The 27,086-nt window shown below is 29.1% G+C and overlaps 2 protein-coding genes and 1 long non-coding RNA gene across 3 annotated transcripts; 1 reads left to right on the forward strand and 2 right to left on the reverse strand.

Moving 5' to 3' along the window:
• Nucleotides 1-6,290: 6,290 nt before the first annotated feature.
• Nucleotides 6,291-8,267, reverse strand: LOC124500356 (carbonic anhydrase 1). The gene is made up of 4 exons (XM_075729819.1): nt 7,932-8,267; nt 7,664-7,785; nt 7,141-7,461; nt 6,291-7,071 (listed from the first exon to the last, which is right to left on the reverse strand). The coding sequence occupies exons 1-4, from the start codon at nt 8,251-8,253 to the stop codon at nt 6,586-6,588; spliced, it is 1,251 nt and encodes a 416-aa protein (XP_075585934.1). The 5' UTR covers nt 8,254-8,267; the 3' UTR covers nt 6,291-6,585.
• Nucleotides 8,268-12,405: 4,138 nt separating this feature from the next.
• LOC124500512 (uncharacterized) lies at nt 12,406-15,259 on the reverse strand. The gene is made up of 3 exons (XM_047064592.2): nt 14,182-15,259; nt 13,795-14,104; nt 12,406-13,680 (listed from the first exon to the last, which is right to left on the reverse strand). The coding sequence occupies exons 1-3, from the start codon at nt 15,051-15,053 to the stop codon at nt 12,406-12,408; spliced, it is 2,457 nt and encodes an 818-aa protein (XP_046920548.2). The 5' UTR covers nt 15,054-15,259.
• Nucleotides 15,260-15,778: 519 nt separating this feature from the next.
• LOC142597478 (uncharacterized) lies at nt 15,779-26,157 on the forward strand. The gene is made up of 2 exons (XR_012832200.1): nt 15,779-16,013; nt 25,982-26,157. It is a non-coding gene; the product is annotated as an uncharacterized LOC142597478 (long non-coding RNA).
• The last annotated feature ends 929 nt before the right edge of the window (nt 26,158-27,086 follow it).

Raw genomic sequence — 27,086 nt, forward strand, 5'->3', positions numbered from 1 at the left:
GTGTCGGAAAAAAAGTATAGCACGATAGTTGAAAACCTCTTGATTATTTGGATTTTCCAAATACAAACAAACAAAACAAAACAAAACAACTACAGCGACAAATGGCAGTAATGATAAAATATTTTAAAGATCAATAAATTCGATATACATTCGTTACGAAGAAATGCAGAAAAAAAATTGAAAAAAAAAGAAATTATAAACAAAAATCATGTTTATCGTTGTCGTCTTGATAGTACCCCTTTTTTTTAGTATTTTTTTTAATTTTTTTATTTACACAATCAAAATTTATTTAATGATTTGGATTTTAATGGATGATTATTATCATTCAAATACGATGTTGATGATGATTGAATCTAGTTTTTTGTTGTTGTTGTTGTTGCTTTACCTGTAACTGGTAATATAATAATCTAATCAATGGTCATTACATATTACGTTGTGATTTTTTTTTTGTTCGCAATTAAAACGTAATTTATTGATTGATTTTGGAGAGATGATGATGGTTTTTTTTCACATATAAAAACCCTTTTGGAAATGTTTTTTTGAACCATCAAATTTCAAATCGATTTTTCTTTTCAAATATTGATTCATTTAAAAAAAAAATTTTATTTGTTTCAAAAATGAAATTCATCACAGCTATTGTTGTATTCGCTGCCATTGTTGCCGTTGCAACAGCAACCGGTGGTCTTGGTTATGCATGGAATTATCCAACAATGGGTTATGGATCATATTATGGTCTTGGTTTTGGTAATCGTTATTTATCACCATGGTCTTCATATGGTTATGGCTATTCACCATTAGCATATAATTATGGCTATTCACCATTTGGATATGGTTATCGTTCATATTCATCACCATTGATTAGATCTTATGCTGCTGCTCCAATCGTTCAGAATTATGGTATTCCAACAACCGCATATTCAACTGTTCCAGCTGCATATAAAACATATGGTTGGGCATCACCATCTTATTCACTTTTTGGTGGTCTTGGTGGCTATGGATATTATGGATATAAAAAATAAATTTCATCACCATTTAACACGACCAGCTTTCTATTGATTTTCATTTTTTTTTTTCGGTAATCCCAACTAAATTTTCATTCCCCGGTTAAATTTACTATTTTTTTTCCATTCAATTGTGCTGGTCAAATTATTTTATTCATTTTTTTGTCATTTTTTCCTGTGTGATTATGTTGTCTGTAACAATCTGGAATAATTGATTAAATGTGAAATAAATGAATAAAATGACATAAAAAATCCTTTAAATCATAACAAGAAATTGATATGTGTGTAGGTCTGTGTGTGTGTGTGGGATGATTACATGTAAGAAATGTCGATTCCTGAGAATTTTGTCATTTTTTTTTTTGGCTTCATCGAAAATTTTTTTCACTAGAAAAAAAATTATTGATTTATCACCATAATTCATTAAATTCATCAATCAATAAAAAAAATTGATAATTTCATTAAGATCAAACTAATAATAAAATTTTCAACAGATTTTGGATAGAAATTTAAGAAAAAAAAACTATCCAACCATTCATAATCTGTATACAGATAATTTTCACACATACACCTAGCAACAACGAAAAAAAAAATGTAAAATCTATAGATCAATGTAATTCTTGATTCGAAATAATTTATTTCGATTTTTTTTTTGTTTTGTTTTCTTTGCTTGATAAAACACAATATATCGAGTGATGGTGTTTGAAAAGATGATTATCAGCATCATCATCAGTAAGATTATGTTATATAGAAACGATGACCTAGAAAAAACAAAAATAAAAAAAAACATATGTAAAGAATGACTGAGAAAAGTAAAAGTAAAAAATTTTCAAATTAAATTCCATATAAATCAAATCATTAACAACAACAAAGACAATCGACGACAATAGTAGCAACAGCAGTAACAAGTACACGATCCAGATTTTTCTTCTTTCGATTTTTTTGTCTGTCTGTTGTCGTCATTTTGATGGAAAATTTTCAAATTTCAAAAAAATTTAATTAATTAACAAGTGGACTGTTGCTAGTTTTATTTGGCATTAATTCTGTGTGTGTGAGACAGTAAAATAACTATTGGAAAATCCCAATACTCAATTCAATGTAGATTGATTTATCGGCTAGACCATGATATTTTTTTTAGTGATTTTTAGATAATCAGAGCAAGATTAAATTCAAGTTTTTTTCCCAAACTTATTTCAATTTCGCTTCTATCCATTCATTTGATGTTGTTGCTAACCACCTGATATTCTTGTTATTACAAGAATTCTTTTTGATTGGTTGTTTTCGTCATCATCATCATCATTATTGTTGATAATGATCTGTGGTATAAAAAAAAAATTTCACATAAAAAGCGTGATTAAATAAATTCATTCATTTGCAAGTGAAGTTTGGCAAGTTTATTTATTTTTTTTTTATCAACAAAAAAAATTGAAAAATAGAAAACCTTCGCGAGCAAAATAAACAACGAAATTACAATTATGAAATTCATAATCATTTTGACCACATTATTAGTGGCTGTAAATGGTGTCCACCATCAACCACAACTTTTACAAAAACAACAAGAACAACGGCCAAAATTGTATTCACCCGATACAATTACTGATAAGAATGATTTGATCTATCAACAGAAAATTATTCCATCATATCAAGGTCGTCATTATTATTCATGGACACCATCATCGGATGGCTACTATCAACAAAATATTCCTGTAACTTATTCTCCAATTGTTGGTGGTCATATTGGTTCCGGTTATATGATACCGATTTCATATGGCCATCAAAATATTGACAATGAAAAATATTATCCAACTGCTTCAATCATTCCATTATCTGAATCGGGCTCTGAATCTCGTCCCAAATCGTTTGTTGAATATAGAAAACCAACAATTTTTGTTGTTGGTCGATCATTTGATGGAGCTGACAATAAGGCTGTAAATGAAATTATTCCAGCTGCTGCTGCTGCTGCTGCAACTACTGCTTCTTCTGCTTCAATTCCTGCATTGACGGCTTCTGCCCATACTGCCGACGATTCTATTATAGCTGGTAGATCAAGCCAATATCAGCCACCAATTGTTTGTAATCATCAACCACCGGCTGGTTATCAACCACGTAGTTTTCTTTGGGAGATGGAAAACATTGTCGTGCCATGGCTTCAATATCGTGGACTATTAAAATATTCAACACCATTAAATTCAGCTATACAACCATGGGATGGTGTAAGTAAATATTGGACCGCCATTCATACGGATGATTCACCATGTGGAATTCGATATGTTTATATGCAAGATGAATTGGAACGTATGTTTCAACCACATTTAATTTATCAACAACAACAACAACAACATCAGCAGCAGCAACCGATACGAATCGTGCCTGGAACTGCCATTAGCCATCATCCAAATCAGCAACCACATTATCCACATCAGCAGCCACATTATCCTCATCATCATCAGCAACATTATCCCAATCCTCATCATCAGCAACCAATACAACCAATACATAGTACCAATGTTCAAACACCAATCATTGAAACTGTACCGGTTATCGATACGCATGTAGGATCATCGAATAATCGAATTTCATCAATCACTAATGAACCGATTACCGGAATTCCGGCTGGTCAAATACATTATCCAGTTAAATCGAGTAAAAAATAAATATTGAATGAATCAGATGGGTGATTTGATTTTGTTCACCACAAAATAAATAAATGAAAAATTTTTTCAAAAAAAAAAAAACTAACAAACAGAAATTTACCGATAGATGGCGTTTGATATTCTGAACAAAAAATTTGTAGTTGGATTTTCAAAAAAAAAAAAAAAAAATTCAATTTCAATCGATTTCATATGGATGTTGTTGTTATCGATTGAAACAAACAAACAATAAAAACTCCCAGGGGTTCGGTTGACATTTCAATAAAGAATTATCAAAAAAAACAAAAAAAAATAGCCGATCATAACAAAAATAAAACAAAACAAATTTTTTTTTTCGTTTGAAATCGATCATCATCAATGTAGAATCTTGTAGATGAAGAAAATGGTGATAATTTTACACTTGCCATCTAAACGTATTGATTCGTATCAATTGACAACAACAATGACAACACAAAATATTATCCCAGTAAAACCTTTGATAACGGACCAAAGAAAAAAAAATGAATCGATGTCATCAAGAAAAACTGATTCTATACATAGATCCAGTATACGAACCAAAAAAAAAAAAAAAAAAAAAAAGAAGAAATCAAATGTCAAAATCATTTCCAAAAACAAAATAGAAACAATTTTAATTCTGAACATGAGACAAATTTTCTTTTTCTTGTAATCAAATTTCATTTACATTCCACATATATGTAGCACACACCGCCCGTAAACAAATATCATTAATCAGCATTTTTTTCTTTCTTTCTTTCTTTCTTTCTTTCTTTCTCCAATTATTCGTTATTCGTTTCGGTTATTCCATTTTCATTTCGTTAAGTATTGTTTCCATTCTCAATCATTAAGCCACAGGCTATAATGATTAAGAATGATTGAAGAAGAATAATAAAAAGAGATTGTTATTTGAATTCTTGATTCTTGTTCTTCACACACACACTGCACTCACGTGTATTGCATCCTGTTTAAAGAATCACTAAAGAATTTCTAAAGATCAAATTTCATTATCGAATGAAATATGAAATGAACTTGTTGTTGTTGTTGTTGTTGGTTGTTGTCATTGAAATAAATTGTTCATTCATTGCAATGCAACTAGCTCTTTTTTCAACATTTTTTTTACATATTTATATGTATAACATCAAAAATTTATTACACGTTTCTCCAATCAACAGAAAAACGAAAATATTAAATAATCCAGAATCTATTGCTGTACTGAAATTGAAAATAAAAAAAAAACAAACAAGAAGAAAAAAAGGAATTCTGCACACACACCCACACACCCTTAGGATATAAGAATGAAAAACTATCCATCCAAAAGCAAGAAAAAATTATCCATTTTTTTCCAAATGTGAAACCAAACTCAAAAAATTTATTCATTAATTCAATACTTTTATATTTCATTTTGCTTTTTATTTTATTTTTTTTTTTTGATCAGAATCTTAAAATTCTGTTGTTTCTACGGATAATTTCATGTCTGCAAAAAAAAAATGTTTGATTGATTGATGGGGTAAAACTATTATCATCATTATGGTTATTATTGAAGAAGAAAGCTTTTTTTTACTAAAGAAGAAAGAAAAACAACAAAATTCTTTTATTCTATGATTTTTTTTTTGTTCCAAATGCATTCGAAAGATTTAGACTTTTAAATTTTTTTCTTTCCACACAATACATTTTTGTTTCGACTTTCTTTTTTTTTTTGTTTGACAGAATAAATCTTATAAAATTGAAAAAAATTGATGTCATTTTCAAACGATGTTATCAGGTTAACCCTAGAAAGGTAACCTTATCGATATTGCGGGAAAGGTAACCTACGTAAATTTTACGTAGTTGATATGCCTAACTTATTTCCACTATAAAAATTATTTATCTGATTACTTATGTTAAATTTTAACGTTTATTCATTGAATCACACCTCTATTTTATATTAAAGAAGAAAAAATCATTTTTCAAAAGTGGAAAGTTCAAAAATATCAAATTAAAGATATGGTGTAAATTTTGAATTTTTTTTTTATTGTCAATTTTGAAATTATCACAGCGTCAAGAAAAAATGAAAAATGATCCTGTAAATATGATTAATCAATCGATGATTGTGTTTCGAAACATGATTGACAAATTTTTATCTGATATTCGCCACGGGGGCGGTGCCACAACGTTTACATCCGGTCGTTGTTAAACGCTTTTTGCAAGCATTTTAATTTTGAATAAAGTGAAAAACATAAACAAATGAACAGAAAAGACGTTTATTTCAAAAAATATTGCGACAAAAAACGTTTTTGACAAGTGAAAAGATAAAAAAAAGAAAAAAATTAAAATTATTTTTATTCATAAATGACGTTTTTTGGGAAAAATTTCCGAAACTATCGCTCTCAGCAAAATTTTCTAAGATTTTTCTATGCTGATTCAGGCAACCATACGTAAATTTTACGTACAAGCTTTTACGCCTGAGCTTATAGATAACAGATAAAAGGCGAAAACTGGATCTTTTCTATTTCCAAATGTGTAGAAATATATTCTTGAGGAATAGAAAGGGGTTCCAGCTGTCTTAGCATCGTGAGTGTTTTTTTGGAACATTTTGAAGTGCAAAAAGCATAAATTTTACGTAGGTTACCTTTCTAGGGTTAATCACATAAAAGGATTTAAAAAGTTTACAACAACAACAAAAAAATTTATTAATTCTATAGATTTTTTTGGGGGGGAGGGGGTTGAGAGATATAATCATCATCATCATCATCAGGAATCCTTGGTGCAATGTTGTTGTTGATGATTATAAGAGAGAAAGAGAAAACAACTTAATCCATGTGTCATTGAAGAAAACATTCATGGATTAAAAATGATCGTAAAGAGAAAATTACAAATTTTCTTCATTGTTAAATTTTTTTCCTAACAATTTTCTTTTCATACACAATTGGTTGATTGATTGATTGATTGATTTTGATCGATCATCTCGATTGATTTGAATTTAGTTGCTGTTGTCGCTGTCGTCGTATCATCATCATTCTATTTTGTTGATTGTTATAATTATTCTGTCGGCCATTGCTATTGTTATTTTGATTCAAGAATTGTGCTACATTATTACGTACAATTCTATTATTTCGATTATTCATCATTGTCGATGATGATGCAACTGGATTGGAATTTATCATTTCCCTTGACAATGATTGATTATTATTATTATTATTATTATTATTATTGTTTATCAATCTCATCATTCTTGTTGTTTGATTTTGTCTAAAAATTTCATTTGATTCAATCGCTGTTGTCGATGAAGATGATGATGATGATGATGATAATAATGAATTTGGATCACGAAAAAATTTAACAATACGTCCATTTAATGGCTGTGTATGGCGATAATTTTCAACAAGATATCCACCAAAATTTGCCTCAATTTCACTTGAATAGAATAATTTACGAAATTTGGCAATCTTTGAAAATGAAAAAAATAAAGACAATAATAATGTATATAGTATAGCCATCGTTATCATTATTATTACCTGTTCATGTGTACCATAAATTGGTGTTGTATAAATGATCCATGTAACTGATTCAAATAATGGTGGCGTAGTCAATGAACCTTGATATGTCCAATATGAACGATTTGTTGGTATTAATTTTTCAATATCAATCGGTTCATTAACCATACGTTTATCACCTTTATATTGTATAGTATCGATTTGTCGTAATATTTTTTCTAAGCCATCATTTATTTGATAACCAATATCAATAAATACGGCAACAACGGCTAAACCAGTTGGCTGTGATAATGCTATATTTGGATCATTATATAATGATGTGTTCCAATGAACAAAATGAAGCTATATATTTATGAAATATATAAAATAAATAGCCAGAATTAATCGAAATGGAAATAAATAAATATATTTACATTTACTTTACTCTAATTATATTTGAATCATTCTAATAAAAGCTTGAACATTAACATTAACGATGATGATGATTAGTTTATCAAAAATTTCATGTTCCCTTTATTTATTTTTTTTTTTTTTTTTTACTTACTTCAGCTGAATAGCTACGTTTATTCACTGTATGTTCAGAACCAACATTTATATTTGGTCCCCAATGACAATGAAATTGCCACATACGATAAATATGTCCTTTTAATGGGCCACCAATCAATTCTGGTGTGAAAGGAAAATAAATAAATTAACGTTACAAGAAAAAAATTAGAATGGAAAAAAATAAAAATATTCTGCCATTCTTTATGTTGGTCATTGAAAATGTGGAAATCAATCAAAAATGAATTCAATAACAAATATATATTTACCTGTTTTAGCTGCAATCATTTCCGGTATATCTAATTTCCAACCATAACCAGTATTCTGTATAATTAGATTGGACATTAATTTTGGATAAACAATATTCAAACATTTTGTTCGTTTCAAATCATTTAGTTCGGAATTCAAATGAACAATTGCTGTGTCAATATTGATTGGTGATTGCCGTTGTCCACTATCAACTGAACGTAATTGTTCAATTAGTTGTTGTTCTTGTTGTTTTTCATGTCGTTTTTTACGAATTTTTTGTTGTTTATGTTGATTATTACCATCATGATTATTATTATAAATACTGGTACAATTGGCACCCATTTCATTTCTGTTTGAATTATATGATGAATTTTTGTCTGTGTGCAAAACAGAATTAAGTTTTCATATATTTTTAATTTGATGATTGTAGGCTGAACAATATAGGCCATAGAATTGATTTTTTTTTGTTGCTTTAAAAATGTGTAAAATACACACCCACAGATATAAAAGCGATAAATTCCAAATTAATTCACCATTCACGCAATATAGACGTAAATATATCTATCTATATATGATATTTATGTTTTTCATTTAATCCTAATAGAATAATGAATGAAGTTTGTAATTGTAATTGATCACATTCATCGATTGTGATCCAAACTATTTCCATTATCGTCATCAAGTGATCTGCTATCCAATTGATCGATTAATTGCCATATTTTTTTTCTTTCTTTTCTTTTTCTTCTTTTTCTTTCTTAATTGTGTATAATAAATCGAATTATTATATCATTCCTGTTCATTGATCATCATTGGCAAAAAAAAATTGATTGATTTGATTCTACTTACGAATTAATTCTATATATATAATCGAATTGATGATGAGATAGAAACAAAACAAAACAAAACAAAAAACAATCATGAAACACACAGTTGTGGCAGTGTGTGTGTTGATTCAGCAGGATGGTTGTAGTGGGATATTTTTCGTAATATTAATTTACAAACGACGTAATCATCATCATAATCGAATTATTATCATTAAATGAACATTAATTTTAATCGTAAAATCGGAATTTTAATTAATTTTTTTCACTGTTGTTGTAGTTGTTGTTGTTGTTGTTGTTGTTGTTGTTGTGTGTGCATGTGACACTTTATTATATTGAAAAAAATTGCTTTTGTTGTTATTGTTGTTGAAAAGTTAAACTAAATGAAATGAATTTATTCGAAAATGATGATATGATTTGTTTGTTTTTTTTCACAATAATTCATTTCTGTTTTTTTTATTCTTTTATTTTGTGTATTTAAATGTAAATTGTAATTGAACAATCAAATTTAAACGGAAAAAAATTTGAATATTTTTGTTGTTGTTGTTGTTGTTATTGTTGACGAAAATCAATTCCAAACAAAACAAACTCATTACATAATGGCGATGACGATGATGATCATTGTCATCATCAATAATTCTGGCACAAACAGCCAGAATTCTGGCAATAACTATAATTGATTATATTATAACGGCAACAGAAAAGAAGATTACTGATTCTTTTCGATCAATAATTGTACTGGAATTTGTATGTCCGAATACTGGAATTGTATGGATAAACAAATCGGGGTTTTTGTTTCCATATATATGTACCATAATTTCAATATAATATCACACATGAGATGATCGATAGCGACAATTTTCATTTGAATCGTGTAAAGAATATTATCATTTATTTATTTATTTTTCTCCCACTCTTCTCAATTACATTTCATTTGCTAAAATAATTGCTGTAGATGATGATGATGATGATGATGATGCAAATATATTTTTAGATAATTCATAAATGGCGAGAAAATTGTTGAAATAGACAAATAGCAGCAAAAACAACAACAAAATTATGCTTCAAAAAGAATTTTTTTTTTTTTGTTCTCTCTGTGTGATAGGGTGCTGGTATTAAATATTTCTGAAATATATATTAAATCAACCGCCGAAATTTGAATCTAATACAAATCCTACAATACACATCGACACTGACGACAACAACAAGCCACATATGTCATCCATTCTTAGTTGAGAATAATTGTAGAAAAATATGGTAGAAGAATATCATTATTCCACATGATGATATGATGAAAAAAAAATTTGCATAAAAAGCAATAATATAACATTAATATTGTGATGATGATTTAATTAATTCTGTTCTGTTTACCATAGTAATTTTTGACATAACTATATGGATGGATAGAATATATTCTGAATGAATCGCTCTTTTTCATTTTATATATTGTTGTTTTTTTTTCATTATTATTGTGGTTCACTTGTGTGTGTGTGTGTTGCATTTTATATACCGAAACGAAAAAAAATGGATTTTCAAAGATTTTTAATCAACACATTATTTCACATCGATCATCAGACATAAAGAAAGAAACGAAAAAGGCTAGATGACTATACAACATGTTAAAGTCAAACATCTGATCGACATATTCTGCATCTCGAAAATTGTTTTGTTATTGTTGTTAAAAGATTAAAGGATGATTTTTTTTTACTGATTAAAAATGTTCAGAATTTTTTTTTCTTTCAAAAATTCAAATCACATTCCATGTGTACATATTTATTGTTATCGTAGAAGAAAAAAATCATGTCGATCAAAGTCAACAGATTTTTTTTTTTGGCAAAGTTTTCAATTTTGTTCGCTTATTTTTATACACAACTGAATTTAAGTGTACATGATCCAAGTACAGAAAAAAAAACAAGATAAGAACAAGAATTGAAAAAATTTTTTTCAATGTTTTTTCTCACAAACAAAACATGAAATTTAATTCAAATTCAAATGAGTTGATTTGAAAAAAAATCGAATTAATGATGATTTTACAAAATAAATGAATGAACCAGTGACAAAATTATAAATTCAAATGATGAATGAATAAATATTCAACGAAAAGCGAAAAATTCAAAATGTTTTTTTTTTACTCATCACGATAACCTTCAACAACCCGTTGACTTGTGAATCATTGAATTTATAAAATTCATCAAATAGAAAGAATTTTTTTTTCTTTTGGCAGTTAAAACAATCTGATTTATTTAAAATTCATGATTTCAGAATCTTATTTTGAACAAAAACAAAAAAAAGAAAAAATCATTTTCATCAGACAATGATCATGATGATGGTGATAATTTCCATGTTCGTTCTTTTTTTGTTGGACGAAAAAAAAACTGAATCTCTTTTTATCGTGAATAATAATAATTTTCATATATCTGAAATTGGTTTTTTTTTCTAATGACAATTGAAATCAAATGAATTGGTTTTATTTTAAAATTTAAATAAATGAAATGGAATGAAAAAACAAGAAAATTAATGAAAATTAAATGCCAAATTGTGAATTGGATTGTTATTTTTAATTTCAAAATTTCCGTGAAAGAATGAATAAATAAATGAATGAACATTATTAATGATGATGATGATGATGAAATTTGTAACACAAAAGCACACAAGGATACAAAAAAAAATTTGCTAATTTTATCCACTAATTCTTTTTTTTCCAAACTATGACAAGAGATTAAACAATTCATAACAAAACCAGTCCATATATAAAGTGGCCAAAGTAATTTTTGGCCATCATTAAATATTTAAAACTTCCGTTTATTTTTTTGCCACCTTTAATTTACTATGTCCACATTGCATAACATGCTACACAAACACACACCCACCCACCCAAATACATCTTCATCAGTATTGAATTGATGATGACATATTGAATCAATTGAAATGAGAAAAAAAAATCAAGTGAACAGAAAAAAAACACTAATAACAATATATGATTAAGAAAATCTTGTTCGCCAAATTGTTAATTCAATTCAATCAAGCAAATTTATTATGTTTGCAAGTCGTATAGTGAATAGGTTTTTTTTCGGTGGTCTGGTTAGTGATAGAGATGATAACCAGAAAGTGATTTTTGTTTTCGTTTTTGTTGTTGTTGTTGTTGTTCTTTCAATTATAACACTTTTTTGTTATTCTGGTTTCATTCACATTTATTCTGATTGGTGAGAGAAAAAAATGTTTTGTTTGGTTTTGTTTTTTTCGTTCATTTCATCCATCCATTTCTACCATTGATCGTTGATCGGAAATGATGATGATGATGATGATGACGACAACAATTGATGAAAACCACATTATTCGACTAATTCGTTTACATGTTAACATACGAATGGTAACGAATAGAACGAAAAAAACCCCACTTAAATGAATTGATAATAAAACGATCATCATCATCATCGATACAACTATAAATCGAACTGAATAAATCGAAAAAAAAAATAACTGAATGAATGAACAAAAACTTTGAAAAACTTTAAAAACAGCCTGCAACAAAAAAAAATAAAAACAATCGTTGATGATGATTAAAAGATCGATTCACTTTATAAATCCATGATATCCGAAAAAAAAAGAAAAGCAAAAATCAAAAAGAATTTTCTCTTTCTGGAACACACACACACACACACACACACATACATCATACAAAAACAAACAAAAACACATAAACAAAAAAAGAATTTTTATTGTTATTCCTATTATTTAAATTCTCTTGATTGTTTGGTTGTTGTTGTTGTTGAATACATTGGTTCTGTTTATTTCCATTTTTGTTATTTTTTCTTTTAAAATTCAATTTATTCAAAGTTGTTGTCGTTGTTGTAGTTGTTGTTGTTGTTGATGATGATGATGATGATGATGATGATAAAGATAATAATAAAACTTTAGTTAAAATACGATTCGATTTTACAATGGAAAAAAATCTCGATTGACATGATTTTGGTTGCACTGTTGGTGATGTTGAAGTTTTACAATCAGAATTTTTATCATTTTCATCATTATTATTATTATTATTGATCTGTTCATCTAAATTGATAATAATCGTATCCATTTTATTTGATGTTGGCCATTGTTGTTGTTTTTGTTGCTGTATATCACCACAATCATCATGATTGTTATCATCATTATTATTAAAATTTGTTTTTGTTGAATTTTTCATTGATCCATCACGAATTTGAATCATGATATTGACTTTTTTCTTTCTTGATGGCTGTTCCATTTTTGATAATTTTTGTTCATTTATAATTAATCGTTGATCAAAATTTCTTGCAATTGTCATCGATAATGAACGATTAAATTTTCCATTTATTGATGATTTTTGTTGTTTCGTCGATAATGATGATGATGATGTTATTTCCGACATTAACATCGATGATCGATAATGTTTATTACCATTTTGATTCATTCGATTTATATGATGATGATTATCATTATTATCACGTGCATTCGTTGTAATTATATCAGCATTAATAATTGTTTGTTGTTGTTGTTGTTGATTACATTCTGTAATATGATGATCATCAACATCACCACCACAACCAATTGTTGTTGCTAAATCACCATCAATTCGATTACGATTATGATTATTATGAATAGTATGACTTGTAATAACACCAACACCACCACCACCACCACCTGTACCACCACTTAATGATGATGAATGTAATGAATTTGTACAACAAAAACAATGTTGTAATACAAAACGAAAACCATTACGAAATCTTTGATTCATCCAAATATAAATAAATGGATTATATGATGCATGTGACATAGCTAACCAATGACATGCAACCCATATATATTCAATATGATCATATTGATAGATATCGGGATAATGATCACCAATTATAATGAATATATTCAATGGTAGCCAACATAATGTAAATGCCACTACACATGTGATCATCATTTTAACCATCTAGAGAGAGAGAGAGAGAGAGAGAGAAAAATAAGAAAATTAATGTAAAAATAGAAAAATTCGATTATTAATTAAAATCATTCTACATTCAATTTTCTAAAATTATTTTCAAACCTTTCTTTTTGATGCAGCAATACGTGCATCACGTCCACCATCACGTTCACCAGGTGTTTGTCGTCCCCATATCATAAGACCAATTCTTGTATATGTAAATACCAATACGGTAAAGGGTAATATATATTGTAATATCATTAATAATACAGAATATGATGTACGATATTCATGATTATTATTCCAATCTTCTTGACAAATGAATGCATTATTATCACTATCATAAGCGGTTAAATCATTGATAAAAAAGGATGTTTCCGGTTCCATTGACATCCATGATGATGATGATGATGATATGGATGAATTATCATTACTAAAATATGAAACAGAGAATGAAATCACGGAATTCATATTGTTTTTCAATAAATCCAACAATCATGGATAACTTACCTTAATGATGATAAATTTTTTAGCTTAACTATCTCTGAATGTTTTAACATTTTTGCCGAAATATGAGGTAAATCTGGTGTTTGTGAAATCAATTCTGTAAACGAATTATTATTTAATACGTGTTGTTGTTGGCGATAATTGTCAGATTCGAATGTTTGATTCATGATTGATAATGATGATAATGATGAATAGGAAAGATTTGTTTGATTATTTTCTAGGTCAATAATATCAATAATATTTGATGATGTTTCAGTCGTAATCGGTTGTTGTTGTTGTTGTTGTTGTTGTAACATTAGGCGTGATAATAAGGCAGTTGGTAATGGTGTCAAAAGAGCAACTAACCAAATAAATGCAACTAAATATTGGCTATGACGTTTAGTCATACGTGGCCTTAATGGATAAATAATGGCAATATAACGATCAATACTGATTGCCACTAATGTATATGCCGAAATGAAAACACAAACAGCTTGAGCGTATGATACTAAACGACACATTAATGAACCAAATGGCCATGCATGGAATAATAGATTTGCCGTAAATGTAAATGGTATACATAATATTGCCATCAATAGATCACCAATGGCTAAATTTAATATGAACATATCAGTTACTGAACGACGATTACGGCGAAAATTTATAATCAAATAGATAACAATACTATTACCACCAATTGCAGCTAATGATACTGTTGAATAAAGTATTGAATAAATTATATTCTGTATTAAATAATCATTTTCCTGTTGTAAAACATCAAATTTTTCATCAGCTACAGAAGCCACATGAGAAATTGTCATATTTTCATTATTATTTATCATCGTTGTTGTTGTTGTTACTAATGTTGATGTTGACATTGATAATAAATTGACCATAATTTATCCTGCACTGCAATATTATCTGCCAAGGACAATGATGATGATGATGATGATGATGAGGCCACATTCAATATCTGTGTCTGTATTCGTTGTTGTTGCTGTGCGTTGTTTATGTTATTTATATATGTTGGTCATTTATATTTTGTTTACAAAAAAAATGCTTTAATCACACTTATTATAGTAATTGATTGATTGATTGATTGATCAATTAATCCATGAATGAATGAATGAATAAATAGTTGAATAATCAATAATTAATGATCCAATTGAGAAAATAATCATCTATTATAATAATAATAATAATTAGAAAAGGAAATCAAAATAAAAACGATATAATTATCAATCAATTAACTGCAATTATAAAGTTCTTTCTTTCAATTATCATTGATAAAAAAAATTCCAAGTAAACAAACAACCAATATTCATCCAATGAGCATGTACAAGTGTATAGTTATGAACTAATCCCATGCCAAACATTTATTCCTTTTTTTCCTTTTAGATCCAAAATATTTGTTTCGAAAAAAATTCTTGAAGTTTGTTTAAAAACTTTTTGGAATTTAATTTTCAAATGAAATTCTTTTCAACAATCATCATTATAGTTATAGAATAGCCATGAACAGAATGAGTCAATTTAAATTACATTTAGAACAAACAAAAAATAAAACAACAAAATGAACAAATTTTCAATTACTTATTGACTGTACAAAATATTTTGCAAGCAATCATGTGTGTTAGTGAAAATTACAGTCCATGTAAAAAAAAATAATAAATTCTGTGCTTCAAATGTGTTAAATTTCGATGCTATATAGCCCAAATGAATAGTAACAAATAATAATTTTAATTTTATCGGCCCATGGACAATTCAACAACTCGTGAACCGTGATCCCATAATGCTGAACGTCATCTCCACACTGCTTTCGGTGGTTTTCAATAAACCAAAGTTCCTTGGCGGCTGCAGTAAGTGTTTGACATTTTTTTTTACTTTGTATTTTTGTGTTTACGTCACTTGTGTGTGTATGTGTGTTTGTGTGTGTTTGAATTTCGAATTCGAGTTTTACAATTTTTTGTTTTCAAGAGATTTTGATGGAATTTTGTTTCTATTCCATTAAATTTTAATTTTTATTTTGTTTGTTTTTGTTTCTGGAAAAAAAATACTCTGTAGTTTTTGTCCTTAGTTTGTTTGGAAAAATAATAATGCATATATTCTCAATCGCCATTCATTCATCATTGATGGATTTTGATTCGTTGACAAATGTGAAACAAAAATTAATTTCTACCCATTCTTCATTCAACAATTGCAGTGTTTTTTTTTTTTTTTGTTTGTTCCTCTCTAACAGTCCAGTGTTTCTCATTTTTTTCCCTCCACAATGATAAATAATTTCGACGGTGAAGTCAACATTGATTTCTATTTTTGGAATTTCCGTTTTTTTTTCTTTGCTTGTTAATTTTCAAAGAAATTAATTTGATAATTAGATTGATTTTTCGTTTTCATCAGAATTTTCTTACATTACTTGGTTAATCATTGCGATTATTATCAATTTATTTTGTAAATTTAATTTCCCTAATTTGAATTTCATACAAAATTGATGATAATGACAGAAAGTTTTCCATAATGATTATTATGATCAAATGATAGCTATTGTTGTTGTCATTGTTGATTCTATAATTAGAATTCTAATTCAAACACTATGTTTGTAAGAATGAAACATATGTATCAATGTATATGTGTATGAGTTGGTGGATGAATAATCGCATAAAATCAATTATTATTCTGAATTCTGTTAAATTCTATAAAATTTAGCAAATGTTTACCATTCATGTTTTTATTCATGTAAATAAATACATTGGCAAAAAACTAGGTATTTCTATCTGTCATTTGTCAAAAAAAAAAAATTCTTGATTCATCCGCCAATCAATCATCACACTTTTGGCATGTCTTTTTAATGGTGATTGATTGGTTATATGCTTTTGTTCGTTTATTAATTTCAATTTGATGAAGAAATTTGTCACAAGTCCATTCCACTAGTAATAACTATCGGTATTTTCTTCACATTTGTGTTTGTCATAATAATCACATTATTTACACTAATATTATTATTCATTTACTTTAATTGCATTGCGTAAAGTTTGTCAGGAACAGGAAACAGAAAAAAAAATAAATATCGAGCTATTTTTATCCATTAATGTTGAAATAGAATTTTTTTTTACTGACAAAATTATCATATTCATTCAGAATTCTTTCATCATCATTTTCAATCATCGAAAAGAAAAAAAAACAACAACAAAAAATGTAAGAAAAAATTTTATTTATTCATTTGCCAATGGCTATTGCCACTATCAAGATGTCTGTGTTTGTTTGTGTGTAAGTTTGTGGAAAAAAGTATTTCGAATAATAAGCACGAAACACAAACAAAACAAACGAATGAAATTAAAATTATCACTAATGGCAAATAATGATAATTTAAAAATATATGATCATTATAAACAAACACACAGACACACAGAGAGAGATAGAGAATACTAGAATAATAAATAACATATGATCATCATTTATTAGTAGAAATGAAATGATAGGAAATAATTATTATAAGAAATAAGAATTCGAAGAAAAACTCATTGATGACGACACTCACACACAGGCACATAAAGAGAGAGAGAGAGAGAGTGAGAAAAAGAAAATGATGTCATAGAATATTCTTGATATAAGACGATAATGATGTTAGGTTAGAATGACAATGACAACCATCAATAACGATAAAGATTGAAAATTGTAGTAAATCTACTTGTTTGTGTTTGAGTCTTTGTTGTTGTTGTTGTTGTTGTTGTTGTTTATTGTCAAATTGTCATATTATGATGGTGATGATGATGATTCTTATTTCGAAATTTTTTTTTTCGTTTTCGTTTTCTTTGTTGTTTTATTTTTGATTATACTAATGATGATGATTTTTTTTTTGAAATGTCAAATTGTGAATAAAACAGATCCAACCATAATGATGATTTGTTTGTGTGTGTGCGTGTGTGTGTAGGTGAAACGAGAGAAAAAATAAATTATTGATTCATTATTTCCATCAATAATAACCGCAACAACAACAACAACAACAGCAACAATTTCTACACGTTCAATTTCAATTGATCAATAATAGAAAAATTATTGGTAATTTTTTTTGGAGGGAAAAGAAAATATTAAAAAAAAAATATTTTCCATGTCAAATTCCATTGACAATATTTATTTTTCCAATGGTATTTTTTTTTCATTTTGACAAAAAATAAAAAAAAAATTGCTTCAAGCTGTTTTAATATGTATTATGCTGCTGTGTTGTGAAAATAACTCATTAGATGGTAGAATTTTTATTGAAAATACATGATTTTTGGAATCGAGAGTCGAATCATTTTTTTTGTTCTTATTTTTGTTCGATTCTGCTGTTGATGTAATTGAAAATATGGGCAAAATAAAAAAAATTCAAATTTTTCTGGTTTGTTTGTTCGTTCGTTCGTTGTGTGTGTGTGTGTGTGTGTGACAGTTGTATAAACAAATGGAATAAAAATTCAAATAATTTATGGTCATCAAAAAAAAAAAATCGTGTGTGTATTATTGATGATTCTAGAATGGAAATTTTTAAATATTAATTCATTATCACTCAAAGTCATGTGTTTTGTTTTTCTTTCTCCACTTTTTTTTCTCTATCTTGAATTTTTTCGAATATTTGTCAACATTTTTATTTGCTATTCCAATGTTCTTGAAGCCCCACTATATGTGTGTGATAATCAAATCATTCACATTTGAAATTTGTGTGAATTTTTTTTTTTTTTGTTATTTTTATCAAGAGAGATCTTTTAGAGAAAAATTTCTTTCTACATCGACAAATTGTGATATATGTGTAAACAGAGAATGCGCGTTGGCTTGGCGGTACACAGATGACGTGTTGGAAAAGGGGATAAAAAGACAGCGCTCACCCCATTGGAGATCATTCTATCATTATTGTTCGTTTAGTGCACATGTTATTTTATTGTATTAAACCTAAAAGTTAATTATTGTGTTTAAAATAAAGTCAGTTCTTCTACATCTTCCAATTGGTTTTTCGTCTAGTTTTACAGACCAGTAGGATGTAACCAACGTCCAATTCCCGAATGGATTTCCATATTTCGTACCCTACAACTGAACACCAACGAATTCAAACCATAAGTCCCATTTTCAAATAATTTAATATCCATATTTCTTTTTTTTTTTATTATCACTATGGTTGTTTCCCCGAGCTGAAAGTACGCTCGATTGCGGGACCAAACAACGCATCAAGTTGATGCGCCCAATAGATTCTATTTTCTTTCCTTGCTACCATCAAGTTCCACTCAAAAAAAAAAAAAAAAAGAAGAAAAGAAAACCAAACAGAAGATCCCAGATCCAAAGATTGACTGAATTCAGTGATCTCAATATTCTTTTCTCTTTTTCAAGATTAAAATTCCTTATTGGTTTGTTAACCAACGTGGAAAATCCTTCACACCAATTGAACAGACCGAAGACAGAGAAAAAGACAAACTCTTTGGTGACTTATTTCTGACTCATTCCTGACAATCAGCAACAAGCACTCTGTTGTGAACCAGTAACGCTCTCTTTGGTGACTCATTTCTGACTCATTCCTGACAATCAGCAACAAGCACTCTGTTGTGAACCAGTAACGCTCTCTTTGGTGACTCATTTCTGACTCATTTCTGACTCATTCCTGACAATCAGCAACAAGCAGATATTTATTCGTTAACCACACAAAACAGCGCCACCAGTGGAAAACGAGAACTTTTAGAAAAAAAAAACAAAAAACACACCGTCACTCACACAAGATGGGCGGACGGGTCCAATACCACGAAATCCACCTAATTTGGCAAAATCGTGACAAAAAAGAAAAAACGATCCATGAATTCGCCAACAACCAGAACCAAAAGGCAACTTGATCTTGAAGGAAAAATTCGTAATCTGGATGATGACTCTAGAACAGCGAAGCCACGTGAATCACGAAACCAGAATAAGCAGCGTCAGTTCAACCTCAACGATGATCAACCTCAACGATGATCAACCTCAACAACGACCATCATCATCATCATCATCATCATGGTGGTGGTACCAGTTTCTTTTCTTCACAATGACCTGCCCAATCAAGTTAACTACCCTGGCCGTAATTATATCACGTTGGACACGGATGGTCAAAGAATATACACAGCAAATCAGCCAGATTCGATATGTTCCAAGAAAAAAAAAGAGGCAACAACTTCTTGGCGGACGATGTCGTGGCCAACACCACTTGTCCATCTGCTGGTCTCTAACCCACAAGTGCTGCCAGATGAGGAAAGACTCAACAGAGCAATCACGCCGAAATTACCGATCCAATCGATGAGGCCATTTCCAGATTTTCAAATCGAGGAATCACATTACCTCGAATGTCGAGTTAACAGATCTGAACCGATCGTTTAGCGACCGAGGAGTATGAGAGTGACGCTGGAAAATCAGTGTACATTGACTTGAAGCTGAATAATAAATCTTGTGAAGCATTGGATGTTTTCGGTGATCAAATTCCAAAGGTGTTGAAAATTTCAATAACAAGCCAACCAACAACACGTCGATCGTCGGATAGCAGTGTGGAAGCGCTTTCATCGGACATGGTGTGACGGACATGCAGATCGTTGATGGTAACAATAGAACCTTTTTCTGTCGAGGAAGTTGTTACTCTACCAACAACGACACATCATTTTTTTTTAAAGAATGTTTGGCACTAGTTGAGGCGATTATTACTTAAGTCGCCGAAACTTCCCAGTTGACGTCACAAGATATCAAAGAAATACAAGTACCCATAAAAGAAACTGCACGTTGGAAGAAAAGCGAAAAGAAAAAAAAAAATAATTTCATTTTCCGATTACAAATAATAAAATTCATCACATCTAATTTTTCGATTAAAATAATAAATTCATCACAAATAAAAAATAAAATAAAAATATAAATATAAATTTTCGATTACAAATAATAAATTCATCACAAATAAAAATAAAAATAAAAATAAAAATATAAATATAATTTTTCGATTAAAATAATAAATTCATCACAAATAAAAATAAAAATAAAAATAAAAATATAATTCGATTACAAATAATAAATTCATCACAAATAAAAATAAAAATAAAAATAAAAATATAAATATAATTTTTCGATTAAAATAATAAATTCATCACAAATAAAAATAAAAATAAAAAAAATATAATTTTTCGATTACAAATAATAAATTCATCACAAATAAAAATAAAAATAAAAATAAAAATATAATTTTTCGATTACAAATAATAAATTCATCACAAATAAAAATAAAAATAAAAATAAAAATAGGAAATCGTCCACGCACCGATTTAAATGGTAGCTTAAGATCTCGATCGTTTTGCTGCAAAATGAATCATAGCCTCCTTGTCAATATTCGAGCTTCAATGCTGCGTCTATTATTTACAAATAAAAACGCGTGCCATTGAGCAAACCACTTTGTGGTTCAATATTGCGACTGAACATGATAATCGATCCAATGTTTAATCCAAGTTTGTGTCTATAGATTCCTATAGGATAACCTTGTGGGTTCATCGCCAGAAGACACTCAACATTGAATCTTAAATTTTCTTAATATTAAATTTATTTTAAATGAAAAAAGTTATCAGGTATTTTAGGTATAATCAGGTTAAATAACCGAAATAACTTACCAAACGATGAGTAGATCATAGATCACGAACAAACAAAAAATCATTCCAATGAATGCAGTTTTCAGGCAAGATTTCATCATCAAATACACACTCACACAGGCACACAAAATGAAAATCACGTGTGACACATGTATTATCACAATAATCAATTCGAAAAATTCGAATTCGAACTGTTTCTATGTTCTATTGAATGACTGCACCATCTATTGGATGCAAAATCTGCAGCAAAGTGTGCTGAGCTAGAACAATGAAAAAAAGCTTTGTCAAAGCTACATACCACAGAATGCGTTTCTTTGGAAGCGACTTCTACTTCTGAGCTGGACGAACTGTTCAGCGGCATTCAAAAGTTTTCCCGCATGCTCAGACACACACACACAACACACACTGAGTAGCTCATACCAAATAGTTAGGTTTGTACTGAAAATAAATAGGAATTTTCGGCTCAGCTTCGCCGCAGTTTACAGACATCCTTAGCCTCTTAAAGAGTAGACCAGCCCGGTACAGGCGCTTCGCGCCTGCCCCAGGCTGGCCCTGCGGGGCTGACTCCTGACAGTCAATATAGCTGGATACCCGCAGGTGTGGCGGCTGCGCCGCCCCCCTGCTTGGTACCCAGCCAAAGGTATCAATCCTTGACGGTCAATATAACTGGATACCCGCAGGTGGGGACGGCTGCGCCGCCCCCCTGCTTGGCATCCAGCCAAAGGTGTCAATTTTAACGCTTCGTGCTTTGTGCCTGACGGTGGATTTCTATGCACGGCGTTTTGCTTCCGGCTTTCGGTTTGGTACCGCAGGGTCAGCCATGAATTGTACCTGACACCTTTGAAAATGTTACGTAAATCCAACATCAACTTATCGATATCAAATAAGCATACTTATGATTGTTCGATCGATATCGATAAGTTGGCGAAATACGATATTTTTGGTGTAGATGTGGATGCGATCGTTGTTATGATTATGATGATGGTGATCATGATTGATGAATGGATATTATTAAGAAATTAGAAATCAAAAATGCACACACAGGCACACAAAATGTTGATTTCATCATCAATTACACACACTGACACACAAAAAATTTCAATTCGAACTCTTTCTATGTTCTATTGAATGACTGCACCATCTATTGGATGCAAAAGCTGCAGCTACGTGTGCTGAGCTAGAACAATGAAAAAAAGCTTTGTCAAAGCTACATACCACAGATTGCGTTTCTTTGGAAGCGACTTCTACTTCTGAGCTGGACGAACTGTTCAGCGGCATTCAAAAGTTTTCCCGCATGCTCAGACACACACACACACAACACACACTGAGTAGCTCATACCAAATAGTTAGGTTTGTACTGAAAATAAGTAGGAATGTCCAGCTCGGCTTCGCCGCATTAAATGCCAAGTTAATACACAGTGCTAGTACACAGTGCAAGCACTTGGCGAGTGTAAAAGTTGCAGTTACACACATCCTTAGCGTCATAATATAGTAGATTATGCTGCTGTGTTGTGAAAATAACTCATTAGATCAGGGGTCGGCAACCTTTTTCGGACAGCGGGCCATTTTCAAAATAAAATTTTTTATGTGGGCCGCACATTCAAATATAACTTAAATAGTGCTTTTATATCATATACGACAGGGATGGCAAACTTTTTTTGATGTCCGTGCCACAAATTCATAAAAATTCCTATTTAAATATGTAACGTGTCACAATAAAATTTCATTCGAAAATGGCAAATGTCCAAACTAACACGACCAGTTCAGAATCGAGAAAATAACAAGTCCAAACTAACACGACCAGTTCAGAATCGAGAAAACAACAAATCCAACCTAACACGACCAATTCAGAATTCAAAATTGAGAAAATAACAAGTACAAACTAACACGGCCAGTTCAGAATCGAGAAAATAACAAATCCAACCTAACACGATCAGTTCAGAATCGAGAAAATAACAAATCCAACCTAACACGATTAGTTCAGAATTCAAAATTCAAAATAAAAAAAATAACAAGTCAAACTTAACACGACCAGTTCAGAATCGAGAAAACAACAAATCCAACCTAACACGACCAATTCAGAATTCAAAATTGAGAAAATAACAAGTCCAAACTAACACGGCCAGTTCAGAATCGAGAAAACAACAAATCCAACCTAACACGACCAATTCAGAATTCAAAATCGAGAAAATGGCAAATCCATACTAACACGATCAGTTCAGAATCGAGAAAATGGCAAATCCATACTAACACGATCAGTTCAGAATCTAATGATTAGATGGTAGAATTTTTATTGAAAATACATGATTTTTGGAATCGAGAGTCGAATCATTTTTTTTGTTCTTATTTTTGTTCGATTCTGCTGTTGATGTAATTGAAAATATGGGCAAAATAAAAAAAATTCAAATTTTTCTGGTTTGTTTGTTCGTTCGTTCGTTGTGTGTGTGTGTGTGTGTGTGACAGTTGTATAAACAAATGGAATAAAAATTCAAATAATTTATGGTCATCAAAAAAAAAAAAAAAATCGTGTGTGTATTATTGATGATTCTAGAATGGAAATTTTTAAATATTAATTCATTATCACTCAAAGTCATGTGTTTTGTTTTTCTTTCTCCACTTTTTTTTCTCTATCTTGAATTTTTTCGAATATTTGTCAACATTTTTATTTGCTATTCCAATGTTCTTGAAGCCCCACTATATGTGTGTGATAATCAAATCATTCACATTTGAAATTTGTGTGAATTTTTTTTTTTTTTGTTATTTTTATCAAGAGAGATCTTTTAGAGAAAAATTTCTTTCTACATCGACAAATTGTGATATATGTGATGTACGTAAATATTTATGCCACATTGTCATATTTATGGGATAAATTTTTCATTTACAACAATTCAGACAATTTACCCACTCACTTTTAGGCAAACACAATAGAGTTGGTCATTATTATTATTATTATGTGAATATAAGGATGACTGGAACAAGACAACAACAACAACATTTTCAACCTACAGAACTAGAATTTTTTTTTTCATTTGGTCAAATTAAATTTGACAAAGAGGCTAGATGGAAAAAACCTCAAATGGTTTTTTTTTCTTCAACTAAATTCCTTTTGAAGCTGTTGTATATTGAAATAAAAATTGCTTTGACATATTCATTCATTCATTCATTCATATTCACAAATTGAATCAACTGCTGACATTTGACAGAATGAAAAAAAAGAAAAATAAAAGTTAAGTTGATGATGGTTGATGGTGAATATTGAAAAAAAAATTGAAACAAAAATAAATTAAATAAATAGATTTCATCTCATGAGGCTTCTAATATTTTTTGAGAGAAAAATTTGTAGTGGTAATGGTGATTGTTTACTCTCATTTAAAATGCAATAAAATTAAAGACCTATTATTATTATGAAATTTAAAATTGTAAATTTAATTTTCAATTCAATTGTTAATCTAGTGTACATTGCGGTGGACATTGTCGTAAATAATGGACATTATCATCATCATCATAATCATTGTTATTACGATGATTGTGATAAAATTATTAGATGCCATAATTATTGTGGTCACAAATTTTTTTTTGTGTTGTTGTTGTTTCGAAATGTTTTTCATTATAACTAAATTATAATTATGATGATGATGATGAGGAAGAGAAGTATATTATGTGGATTAATTTACTAAATTCATACTGATAAAATATTAACAAGAATAACAGAAAAGAATGCAGAAAAACAATTAAAAAAAAGAATCGAAAAATTTAGCAATTAAATTGATTTCAAAGTCATTAAATTCAATAATAATTACAGTCGATTGTTTTTTTTGTTTCGAATGAAATAAAACTTTTATCATTTGAACCTAATTAGCATCATCATTGGTGTTGATAATGAATAGTGATTTTAAATGATTTCATTGATTTTAGAATCCATTGATAATATAATGAAGGTTAACGAGAAACAAAAAGAGAGAGAAAGAGAGGGATACGATAGTGACAAAGAATAATAACATTTGTGATGACAAAAAACAAAAAAAAAACAACAACAAAACATTCTCTGGAACCCGTGTATAGAATAATAAGAAAAATTCATTTCAACATAGTAGTTCAACATTCATTACCAACCAGTCCAAGTCGACGAAACATATGAACATGTATAGCAAAAGAAAAAAAAAACACTTTTGGCTAGGTTGTCATATAATAAATAATAATAATTTCATTTTTTTTTTTTTTAGATAAATAATCTCCATTTAAAACGCACATACAGACAAGTTGAATGAATGGCAAACCGAAACCAGTTAATTTTCATCATCATCATCATAATCATTAATACTATTTTTATACTTTGAACAAACAACAACAATTCTGAAGAAATTCTATGGAATAATACATTTATTATTATTATTTTTTTTTTCACTATTCATTGAGATATTGGTTATTTCTTTTCTATAGGATACATGTATCTGGTGTTTTTTCGACCACCGCCATCATCATTATAATCATTATTACATTGTTATATTGTTATTATTAGATCATGTGTTAAGTTAATTGAAAACCTGAAAATTTCAATTTTTTTTTATTCTTTTTTAATTCAAATTTACCATGAATTCAGGAAAAAGGATAACAGCAACAGCTACGACGACGACGACGATGACGATGGCGGTAATGAAAATTCATTGAAAGTTTTGAAAATAAATCGCAATGAAATTAATAGATCTTAATTTTGCCAACACTAAAAAAAATTCTAAGATGCCTAGAAATTTTTTTGTTGTTGTTGTTGTTGTTGTTGCAAATAACAACAACTAGTTTCTAAAGCAGAATTTATTTCACATTTTTTTAAGATTCTTTTTTCTTGCTGTTCATATAGTTGGAATATATTTATTTTATTTTTTTTGTAGCTTTTGAAAATCCTTGGAGAATCTGAGTATCATAGAAAAAAAATATCGCCATGCACACACGTATATATATCAAGAACAGATAAATGTACAATCATGATGATAATGTGTATGCGATGAAATAATTGGATAATAGAAATCCTCAGAAGAATTTGTATTCATTTTGTGTTTTTAATAAAGAAGAAAAAAAATTGACGGAATTCCTACTTTTTTTCCGAAGGCATATAAGACATATCCGAGACATTTTTTTTCCTGATGAGAATCCAAAAATCGAAATTATGATGACATCAATTTCGATTGAAATTTATCATTAAAATATCATGCTGTTAATGACGATGATGATGGATAATTGAATTTAAGAAAATTAATTGATTGATCGACTAGAGGTATAAAGTTCATATGTCAGGATCCTTGTGGACGTATAATTGATCAAAATTTTTGAGCA

The sequence above is a fragment of the Dermatophagoides farinae genome, chromosome 4 (assembly GCF_024713945.1).
Source record: "Dermatophagoides farinae isolate YC_2012a chromosome 4, ASM2471394v1, whole genome shotgun sequence".
Taxonomy (NCBI): domain Eukaryota; kingdom Metazoa; phylum Arthropoda; class Arachnida; order Sarcoptiformes; family Pyroglyphidae; genus Dermatophagoides; species Dermatophagoides farinae.